Source organism: Abramis brama (genome assembly GCF_963993115.1).
Source record: "Abramis brama genome assembly, chromosome: 4".
In the NCBI taxonomy this organism is placed as follows: domain Eukaryota; kingdom Metazoa; phylum Chordata; class Actinopteri; order Cypriniformes; family Leuciscidae; genus Abramis; species Abramis brama.
In genome coordinates this window covers 43,718,554-43,730,840 of record NC_139966.1, presented here as the reverse complement: position 1 = coordinate 43,730,840, position 12,287 = coordinate 43,718,554, and the positions used below count along the sequence as shown (strand labels likewise).

At 37.4% G+C, this 12,287-nt stretch overlaps 1 protein-coding gene across 13 annotated transcripts in view; it reads right to left on the bottom strand.

Moving 5' to 3' along the window:
- The window catches only part of anks1b (ankyrin repeat and sterile alpha motif domain containing 1B), a 165,011-nt gene that overhangs the window by 25,064 nt on the left and 127,660 nt on the right, over nucleotides 1-12,287 (bottom strand). For 8 of the 13 annotated variants that reach the window (XM_084111782.1, XM_084111787.1, XM_084111788.1 and 5 more), the window contains one exon: nucleotides 10,441-10,593. In XM_084111782.1, the coding sequence (XP_083967908.1) occupies nucleotides 10,441-10,593 (153 nt within the window). Of the gene's footprint in view, nucleotides 1-1,863; nucleotides 2,335-10,440; nucleotides 10,594-12,287 lie in introns of those variants that run through there. The other 5 variants (XM_084111793.1, XM_084111783.1, XM_084111794.1 and 2 more) reach the window with 3 other exon arrangements.

Below are 12,287 nucleotides of genomic sequence, written 5' to 3'. Positions count from 1 at the left end.
CCCCGAACAACTTCCTTCATTCCTCTGACGGAAAAACCATCTGGAACTGTAGTGAACTACATAAAAGCCCCACCCAGGTAAAAAAAAAAAAAAAAAAAAAAACCCTACCCCAAAAAATTCCAAAAATCTAGCCTCCAGCAAAGTTAAGGAAAGAGAAGCTCTGTGGGAACATTTTGGCGAACCCTCAGAGACTTCCAAGCTTATTGGCAGCTTTATTTCTGTTATGAGAAAGCTTACACCTCAAGCCCCATCCACATGTGGATAGCGTAGCTGTGAGATTACGTTTAATACACCAGGGCTGATCCACAGCACAGCAGGTCCCACTTTCATTATGCAACACCGCCTCACTGCTGTTCTGTTCTGATCCTTCGTGACTCTTTCACTGCTGACTGCAGAACTGAACTAATGCAACCTAAAGGAGACGTCTGCCTGCTCTTTCATCTCACGGTCATACTCACCGCCGTACCATCTACAGATTACGTGGGCCATGAGGTTAACGCTTCGGTTTAGAAAAGTCCAGGAGGCAAGTGAATACACGCACACAACAATGAAGGAATGTACATGTGCAGCTGAGGCATTCTGTGTGATTCATGGCAAAATTATATGAATGTATATAAAGTGTGTATTTTAAGTCCCGTAAGGTCATTTCTGTTTTTCATACATTTTTTTAAGCATTCACAAATATTATGTATATAGAACTATATAAATTCATAAAATAAAATATCTCAAATAAAGAACAAATATAAAATAAAAACATATTTTTTAGAAAATATATTTATAAAATCATTAAAAACAATCATTAAAAACATTGGAATGAATACATATATATATATGAAGAGTGGCATCTGAATTTTTCTTCTAGAATGATCATTTTTATAAAGCTTGTATATTTAAGTTCAGTAATTTCACTTAAATGACAATTAATAGGTAATTTGCATTGCCATTTAAGTGAAATTATTGAACTTAAATATACAAGCTTGATAAAAATGATCATTCTAGAAGAAAATTTCAGATGGCACTTAGAGGCTTTTTCATCTGAACTGTTCATATATATATATATATATATATATATATATATATATATGAATGTTCTCATAAAATGAATGTTCATTGGGATTTTTGCTAAAGATTATTTAATAGTCTTATTGAATTATTAGTCTTTCATAAAGATTAACTTTAAGTGAATGTTAGATAACAGCAAAAGTCATCTTAATGTAAAAATAGGGGAAATGAGAAGTATTTACTATTAAATATCCAGTATCAGTTTAATTTTATATCAGTATCAGTTGTAATATTGCGAATCTTTATTTTTTAATAAAACAAATTCTTGACTATTTTAGAAGTTTCTTTGGTGTGACAATTACATTTTTGATCATACAAAGATTTCATATAGCTCAATTAATATGAGCTCATAAAGCTGCATGCATAATAATTATGAAGCAATTCTCCTGGGAAATTGACATGTCCTGCGGTATGACATGCAATACTCTGTCTAAAACTATTTAAAATGTCAACTATCCACATACACAGACTCAAACTAAGGCATTCAGACATTATATACTGTAAACTTAACAGCGTACAATCGAGTGTGATGCGTAAAATCACCAAAGTAATAAAGAAACTATACAGTATGGTGCAAAGTAGCTGGTGATGACAGATTACTCAATGACATAAGAAAGAAACAGCGAATGTTTAGCAATAAAAGCAGGTGAAAATGCAGGAAACAGTGGCTGGTGCTGCAGCGAGTGGAGAACAAAAGCTTTAACAGTGCATTAATCTAAAAAAAACAAAAACAACTAGAGGCAGCGCAATCCCTTATAATCCACCTTCTGCTTCACTCTTCCTCTAGTGCCAGTGACTTACCCAGAGTTTCGCCGCTCATTCGTGCAGTCAAGTCCTCCGTTCCCAAACATCCAAGTGTCCTGACCTGCGTTGACAAGCTGCCTCAACTCTCTGGCTCTCTTATAAAGCCCTGTGATGCATCACCTCAAAGCACATATAAACATGCATATTTGTGTGGCAACAGACCTTTTCACAGTCTTTCTTCTCCAGTCTCCTCACGCTATCAAACCACAGAGGTTTGTACTCCAGCAACAACGATCTCTGTCTGAACACGTCACCCCTTTCTCCTCCTCCTTCTGCCTTCTCTTGCTCCTCATTCACGCTCTCCGCCTGTTACTATGGATACCCTGCTCCCATCCAGTGAGAAGCTGTGTGTTCGCGTGCCGTAGCGTGAGTGTAGCGCAGGTGACCGTTTCCTCGGCTTGTGAAGCAGTGTGAGACGGGAGACCGAACGTCCTTAACTCACTCTCTCCGCCTCACTCTCCCATATCTGTTTCCCCTCCCTCTCTCCCTCTCTCTCTCTCTCCCTCTCTCTCCCTCTCCGAAGCTTCATTGTTTAACGCGAGTTCCAGTGCTCGGCAACTGCACACTGCAGTAAGATTGCGATGCATTCATCCTGGTGTCATTTGTTCTAATCATCTCAAGTCTGGTTGACAAAATTTCAGAGTTGGCTTGTTGGGAAACATGACTGTCATGTTTACACTGATACACAAACACCAACAGGATTAACACACTGATCCAATGAAACCCAACAAGCGTAGAAGTTGCGGTTTGTTGGGGCAGCCTGAAATGGCCTTAATCCAAATGGCTTGTGGTCTGTTCTACTCCTTAAAGCTAGTACACAAACAATGACATGGCAATTATGGCTCTCAACATTTGAAATGCGTGAGGGAAATAAGTAGACTGGGTAAAACCCAGCCCGATCTGCCGGCGATTTGATTTCACCCTGAAGCTCAGGCTGGAAACCTGTTCATTCTCCTATCCTGCTTCCGTTACAAATTTGCGGGGACCAATCACAAACTGGCTTATCCACCTGGCGCGCTATTGGCGGGTTTAATCCAACCCAATTCCTTTTAACCTCTCGACGATGCTCAATGGCTTCTTTAGTTTAGCAAACAAATCACTCGAGTGAGATTAAATACCACTCACTTTCATGTTTTTTTTTTTTTTTGCACAACCTGCAAAAATCGCTCGATGCCATTGACCGCTGATTAATGCTCCAAACCAACACGTTTGTTGACACGCTTCCTGCCTGGAGTTTTCGCTGCAAAGTACGTCACCCGGATCGTTGGTCTGATTGGTTGAAGGACTATCCAATTGCGTACAGAGTCATTTGAACTATGCCCATTGATCACGCCTCTTGTGCAGTAGAAAATACAGAGCAAACTCCACAGACTAATGTTCAATCTTAAAAGATTGAGCTTGGTCTGGTGATCTGGTGATAGCCAGACTATAGGATACAAGTACATACAGGTTATACTGTATAAAGACACCTGGCGGAAATAGATTTCAGCAGCGCTCTTTACTTGCCTCACAAGCACAATTTTTTTTTGTCAAACTGCATCAAAATGCGTAAAGCATTAGAAATGGGCATGCACTAATAAGCTTCCATTATTGGTTGATGATTTGTGCAGTTTTCACTGTATAATATATCATCTGTACCATATTAGTTATCGGTCGAGAAGAGAGTTTTTTAAATTTTATTGTTAATTATGTTAAATTATTGCTTTTATGTAAATGAAAACTCTTAACTGCACAAATTATCAACCGGTAATGGAAACTTAATAGTGCATGCTCATGATTTATTGCTCAGATCCGCTTTTTTTGTATAGCTGTTCACATTGTTGTTATAAATGTGGCCAATATCAGATTCCAGTGCGAACAGATCATGGTCCTGGACTGACCTGTGTGCGCGAAAAGAACGCTAAAAAGACACGCAGCACGCTGTCATATGGAAGTAAACAAGGAAGCCATTAAAGTAAGCGATTACCCGTTTAGTTATAGTGCGATCTGCTGTGGAATCCAGCGAATTGTTGCGCAGGCAATATAAAAATACAAAGACGAGGATGCAAAAAAGAGAGAAAAGTTTTTAAACATTTATGATACGAGCCCTTGTGTTTTACTTGTATATAGAGCTGTCACTGTAATACCTGTCTGCTCTGACACATCACTGTCCTTCACTGACTACCTTTCTCAACTGTCTTGATAACTTCGGGTAACTGACTCCCATGAGCGCAGAATTGTAAGAATATTGTTCTAGACTAGAGTGACGTACTGTAAAAGTCGCATGAATTCCGATGTGACTGTTCAGACTGAGGTCACATTGGAAAACATCTGACTTGTATCGCATTTAGGACCACATATGGAAGTGGCACAAATCAGAATTGAAAAGATCAGATTCCATGTGATTTTGTGCTGTTCACACTGTCATGAGAAAAACAGATCTTGTGAGCAAAAAAAAAAAACGGATTTAGGCCACATTTACATGTCTGAACATGCCGTCTTAGATTATCTTTGCATCATCTAATGCTCACTAAAAGTGACACTGGTGAATGTAATCTTAAGCAAATTTTAAACGGATATCCATTTTTCATACTGAAAATTCACTTTGTTTTATTTATAATTTTATTTAGATGAAACGGTACAGAATTTTATCACTGAACATTTATTGGTTATTGGCCATAACTTGAAAATAATTATATAATAAATAAGCCTTAAGCGTGCTGAATTTTTAATCCAGCGAGCGAATGTGTACGCACGAATTAGATAAATACAGTACACGTGAGTGGCAAATATATACACTGCTGTTCAAAAGATTGAGGTCAATAAGATATTTTAAAGAAATTAATATTTTCATACGCATTAAATTGATCAAGTGACAGTAAAGACATTTATAATTTATTATTTCAAATAAAAGCTGTTGTTTAGAGCTGTTGTACTTTTGATTCATCAAAGAATCAGGGTTGTCATAAGCAGTACAACTGTTTTCAGCACTGATAATAATCAGAAATGCAGCCTTGCTTGTGCATAATAAGAGACATCCTTCAAAAACATTAAAAAAAACATACCAACTTTTAAACGCTAGAGTAAGGCATAATGTAAAGTCATGTCAAAAGTTTTGTCAAATCAGCTTAGGTTCACAAATGTTGTTCAGATAACATACTATTTTGAGTTTCTTTTGAATAAACTAATCTTTTTCTTTGTATCAACTCAAATTTTTAGTTTAAATGAACTAAATATTTTAAGGCTTACTTTAAGTTAAACCAACAAATAATTTTTACAGTGCATCAAAATGCTTTTGTGTCTGTTATGATGCAAAATAGATATGACAAGAAATATTGTATATTTTGACAGAATGACGCCAGAGACATAAAACCAGGCCAGCTATTTAAATAATCGGAAAAAAAAGAAAAGAAAAAAACAGTTCCCTGGGACAACGTTCAATTATACAATAATATTTGACTGCGGAAAGACCAATCAGAATCCAGTATTCCACTGAGCCGTGTAATAAATACATTTTACTGTTTGAAACCCAAGCCTCCTCCATGAACGTCATGCTTAATCTATTTTTATGAATGCGCTTAGTGACCGTCCTTAAGAAACAGCCCTCTCACGGGCTGCTGGGGCCACTGGATCATCTTGATACCCATCAGCAGGATCTGTCCTACAGGAATAATCTCAGCTCACCCTCACCCTGAGAACAACACTCGCATGATCATGTGCCAAATGTGTGTCAGTGTGCGTCAATTCAACACATGAACCTACAGGCCTACCCACCCACACTTGTACATATCGTATACATAGTACAGCACACACACACTATACAGAACAGTCCTCAATGTGTCTTTTGGTATTAAAGCAAATGTTTTGTCATCGTTAAGGTGAGAGGCAGTGTAATACGGGAGCCAAAAGGAAAGAACAGATAGACAGAAAAAAGGGGGAGACTGTGTGTGTGTGTGTGTGTTTGATGGGCCTGCTGTGTTAACGAAGGCAGTAGCCATCTGCTAGTGTAAGAAAAGACAATTTGCAATCTGTGCATTTGGAGAAGTGACAGGAAGTAATGAAAACAGGAATGCAACACAAAGGACATGGAAACTCATTATAACACATACACAGTCTGCGAAGCGTAAGTGTTGGACCACGCACACTTAAAGGATACATGCCCTTACACACTTACTCACACACAAACACGTCAGTTTTGAATCATCTGTGCTGTCTCTATGGTAACTACCGCTAGCAGTCATGGCAACCGCGTAACAGTTGTTAAAAAAAAAAAAAAAAACGAGCTAAACTATTATTACGAGCTAAATGACTTCTGACCGCCTACCAACACGACCCAAGCACGGCTAACATTAACCAGAAACATTAACCACAAAGCCAGCGGCTGCCGGGAAACACAACCTGGCACAACATGTGACATGAAAGAACAAGTGCTATTTAAATACATTATACAGAATGGTTAAAATCTGAACTGTTCTAAAAAAAGAAAAAACAGACCGTACAAGTCGTAAAGTGTCATATAAAGCATTTTATACAATTCTGTCTTGTACACAAAAAACATTCATGTAAACTGATGGAGGCTGACCTTATTCACCTTCCCACAGAAAACAAACCAGACATTTTTTGGATCAAATAATAATAATGAAAATGCAATATGAGTGCGCTTTAAAAGCCACAGACTTGCGGCCGCTCGGCCATACGGGTCCAAATACTCCATTCGCCTCAAACACAATTCCAGGCTGGTTTGGATGCATTTTGTTTGGGGATTAAGACCATGATGTTCAAACTACAACTAAGATATGATAAAAAATCTATAATTATTATAAATAATGACTATATACACAGTATTTATATAGTCATTTTCATGACAAACGTTCCCTTTACAGTGATGGTCACAGCATAGAAATAAAAAAAGTAGTGTTAAGTATAATGTTTGTACAGTATGTGTGCAAGAGAACAATCATAGAGCTTCTTGGGAATGCAGACATGTTGAGCCCTGTTATGAATATTATCAGATGACTGCCTGTGGTAACCCTGAGGCCGGACACACACATACGCGCAAGTCTATCGCTCTCTAATAGGGTGAACACACACATACAGGCTCTTACACGCATGGAATGATGCTGCTGAGACACCAGAAACACACAAACACGAAAGACATCAGCAGTCTTTAATGAGGCTGTTTGCTTTACGTCAATGTCTCTGCTTGTTCACACTGAATTACTCTGCTTCTCCTTTGGGAGGCAAAAACCTGTCCTGTGTGTCAAAACTGTTCAAAATCAGAACTTCCATTTCTTAATATTCACAACGAAGCTACATTTAAAATTATAATTTCTGCAAGCTAAATACATACATATAGTTCTTGCAATGTTCATGTGAAATAAATGTGTGATTAGAAAAGAAAGTGACATTAAACACACAGTGACACTTCACACAGACATTTAAAATGATGTAATGTCTCAAATCACTCACAAACCACTAAACATAGATGCTTCTATTGTTTTTATGTATTTACATAATATTTAGTCCATTGGATTTACATGTACATTACATTCATATATATTAAATGTAAATGCATTTTGTAATATTAACAATACTTTGGCAATGCAAACCTTTATCATACCAATACATATTTTAATTTTGAATTGTACTTCATAGTTCACTGGCCAAAAAAAGAGTGATAGAGCCATCTAGTGAACAGAAGGTGTATTACAACTTGAGAAACAGTTGCAAACATTCTTGTCATTCATGAAATTTGATAAAGAATAGGGAGGGAAGTGGGATTTTGGAACAAAAGCAATGATGGACAGATCTCAGGCAATCCAAGAGCAAGATCAAGCTGTATCTGATTCAGGTGACACACTGGATCATCAATTAGATTTGCCTTGGTTTAAATGTTATTCTCACTGAATCTCCGGAATACAACAGAAAGTAAGCAGATATGCATAGTGGTATGATCCAGTGTGTGTGTGTGTGTGTGTGTATACTTATAGTATAGTTTCACAATTTGATATCAAATGAACTTTGACCTTATACACCACAGCGTGCTTGTGTAATTGTTTATGAACAGCAATAACACGCACATCTTGTCACTGTCTTATCCAGTAGCCTCAGCATCTGTTGCCCTGAGCGTTTATGAGCTGATTTAATCTGGACCACTCTCTCCCATTGCCCTCTTTCTCTCTTTTCCCCTGCCTCACTTCATACTATCGCTCCTCAATCTCTGAACCAAACTGCTATACTTCTGTGCTATCGGTCATCGTGTTTTATTGTAAGGTTGACATTCTCTAAGAAACACAAAAACAAGGCAACATTCTGTCCTGTTTCCCTCAACACTTTCTCTCTCTTCATCTTCTTGGCTTCAGACTGTGTACTACCCTGCATAAAGTGTCTTCTCTTTCACTCTGAGACTCTCTCAGTCTCATTTACAGCAGAGAGTTCAGGACAGCGACCCGGGAGACAGAGGCGCTCTGTGATCCGTCTAAATTCGAGGCTCATTAGAGGAAGATCAGAATGTCCCATTCCGTACACACACACACGCACACTCACAGTAACGCACACTAATTCTGAAGAAATGCCTTGCACTGCCTACTTTCATTCATAGATTTGACACCAATATGACGTGACTAATCACATGCGGAACAGTGTTATTTTAATATTATGTATATACTATTATTCATATTTTGAATTAGCTTTTTTTTTCTTTAGTTTTTTATATTTATATTTTATTTTATCTTTATAACAATTAACAAAAACTGATTTTTTAATATTTGTAATTTTAATTCTGAGAAGAAGGGGAAAGATTACAGGTGAATTTTTATTTGAATTTATCATTACACAAACCTATCATATGGCTTCAGAACACTTATATAGTGTACAGTTCATATGGATTACTTCTATGAACATTTTATGTTTTTTTTTTGTCCATTTTGGAACTTGACAGCTGCAGTCCCCATCCATATCCATTATATGGAAGAGAGGAGAGTAAACATTCTCATAAACTTCTCCTTTGTGTTCCACAGAAGAAAGAAATATGATTTGAACAAACATGGGGGTGAGAATATTATTATTGATAGAATGTATGGACTACCTTTCTTTAAAGACATTTATTCACCATACAACCATTATAACATGTGTAAAGCTTCCTATACACACAGTGGTATTGTTAAGCAAACATTCCGCCTACATCAGTTTTTTATAAAGCTTTGTGTATTAATTAAACACTGAGCCTGAGGGAATTACAATACAAAACACACACAAACATGCACACATCCACACACTCTAGTAGTGTGTTTTACCACAGACGCATGGTCACCACACACATTTGTGAACACAAACAATCAGACAACTTCCAACAATAATCTTTATTCTATGAATTTACTCATTCAAAAGCATAAAAACACAGATTTTCCTTCCTCTGACTCCCTCTTGTGGCCATACCATGTGTTTATTACCACTGCAGCATTCTACTTTCCACAGTGAGTGGGTGTGTGGGTGTGTGTGTGTGTGTGTGTATGTTTTTTCAAGTGCTGAAGAAATCACATCCCACATTATTATATAATCTGCTCTCTCTTTTTCTCTGTTTCTCTTTCTCTCTCTCTCGGTTGAAAAGTGAGTGAAATTAGCATACGTGAGGCTGTAATTAGAGTAATTTAACACCAAATCTGTTAAAGCAACGACACATGATCTCACTGTCATCAAACATGCCATTTTAGTTTTTATCCAACACTGAAGAAGAAAAAAAAAATCACAATTTCCATTTTACACATGTGGGCTGCAGGAATAACGACTGAAGAAATTATAGAATTGTAGGTAAAAGATGCCTTCATTTTATCTGGTAAAGACTTAAGAGCACAAACTGTTGCATTAATATGAGTGTGCGGATATTTACTATGTTCTCCTGCAGAAATATTTCCCAAACGTGTGGAAAATACACTTATGATTTTTTCAAAAACAGATCCAGTTATACTGAAATTTCTACTGTTCGGTGTCATACAGGAGATGCTACCATTATAGCTGTGGTTTCGCTGCAGTCGAAAGCAAGACAGATCGGACAGGATTGTTTATCAAACCAATACAATTACAGGCAACATTCAGAGCCAACCGAAACTCTATTACGACAAATCGGCCAATAGGACGTCAGAATGATTCAGTATGATGTCTCACAACCTCTGGTTGTCATTTCAAAGATCCTTCAGCAAATCTTGTTTCAAGAGACAGCTTCATTAAAACTACACTCGCACAACTATAACAAAATATACAGCTAAACACTCAAGTGTGTGTGTGTGTGTGTACATACAGGGTTCTCACATCAATGAATTTCCATGACTTTTCCATCATAGCGATTTGTAAAAAAACATGTTAAAGATTCCTCAAAGAGAACTCAATAAGAGTGATTTATAGTTAATGAAATAATTATATTATATTACGTTTAAGTACTTTTCCAGGTTTGGACATCTCTCTTTTTTAAATTCCCTATATTTCCAGGTTTTCCTTGACTGTGGGGACCCTGTACATATTGTTTAAGAGCCAAAGGCAAATAAATGCATGTGCTCAGAACATAGCAACAGACAGGAAAGTGAGACAAGCAGGACTTACGTTGATGAGCTCGATCTCCCAGATCTTCTTGACCAGCTCCATGGAGGTGTAGCCGTTGATGAGGAAAGATTTGGTGTAGTCTCCCAGCTCCAGAGACTCCAGCCATTCGGCCACTGAAGTAGGATTATTTCCATCGTAACCAATGGGCCGCACCTTAAACACGGAAACAACCCATTAAACAAACATATCAGCAACCAAACCAGAGGCTGGACACAGTTTGGGGTACGAATAGGGAGGTCCAATAACAGGAAATGTTGTTATTCCATGCTGGAAACACCTGTTTGGAGAACTAGTGTGAATTTCAATTCTGCTCCACATTGGGTTGGTGCTGGTCTAGCAGATAAATAAGGGAGAAACAAGCTAACAAAACAAATTTTTTTTTTCATGCAATCATTCCTATATTTATTGATAAAATAACATATACTGAATACACCGCAAAAGGCTTTGGATAAAAGCATCTGCCAAATGCATAAATGTAAATGCAGAGAAGCTATCAGCTAAAGCAGCGTTTGAAAGCGCTGACTGCAGATGAAAAAGTTTTTCTCTTTTCATAGTGAGCTCTCATATCTCTCTCTTTCAGACACATACCATTTCCTGTCCTTAATCTTAAATTCAACTTCTTTTCAAAGGAATCATTTTCATTTTGAACCTAAAAATGAAAGTTGTCATCCTTTACTTTTCCATATAATTCAGCTCAATGGGGATTCGGGCCGTTGAGCTCCAAAATAACAAAAGAAGCATCATAAAAGTATCAGAATTAGTAGAAATGTATAGTGAATAGTGACTTAAATTGGGTCTTTTAGTAGTTCTGGCCAAGTTTATGGTGCTTTTTTTGAGAACGCAACAGCTTTAACTTTTTTTGTGGAAAAGAACGCACAGAATATTCTTTAAAATATCTTCTTTTGTGTTCCACTGAGGAAATAAAGTAATGCAGGTTTGAAACAATGACAGAACTGTAATTTTCAGGTGATCTACCCCTTTAAACTCACCCCTCTCCGCTCATGTTTGAGGTTTTCACATCAGTTTGAACAAAAGCAGCTTTGCACATTAATGTGTGTGTGTGCACGTGCATGCGTGTCCTTTCTATCTTATCAGAACACACAAACATTCCCCTCTGCGGGGTCCTTTCAGAGATTGTGAAGGAGAATGAGAGCGCAAGGTTGTTTGGGACACAAGTGAGATTTATTTGATGTCGAGTCGCCTGCACATACACACACACTCTTATATGGCAATACCAGAGGCTTTGCTGGATTACTCTGGAGGGGGTCTTAAATTGAGCACTCTTGGGGGGAGGGTGCACTCTGGGATGTGTATGTGTGATAAATGTGGATACCATGTAACCTCATTTAGTAATGAAATCCATGACACACACATGTATCGCATACAGAATTTCAATGCTTTATTGCCATCTATAGTTCCATGAAGAATCTTTAACATCCATGGAATCTTTCCACTGCATATAAGTTTCTTTATAGTGGGAAAAGGTTCTTTAGATGTTTTAAATATTCTCCACATTAAGAAAAAATGGTTCTTTTAAGAGCTGTTCAGTGAAAGGTTCTTTTGGCAAATGAAAAATGGTTCTTCTATGACATAGCGGCAAAAACTCTGAGTGAACTCATTACAATGCTCTCTAGTTCAGTGTCTTTGTGTAAGTCACTGAACTCCCATTAGGATTGCCTGACCGTAGCATATCAACCTATTACATTTGCAAACAAAGCGTGAAGCCCAAGTATATCATTTTTGAAGCTTTATAGCAACTGGTCACTATTTGTTGTCATTGTAAATTAAAATCCTGCAGGTTTGGATCTAGGTAGGATCGGTGAGGGAATGTTAAATTTGCTTTAAAA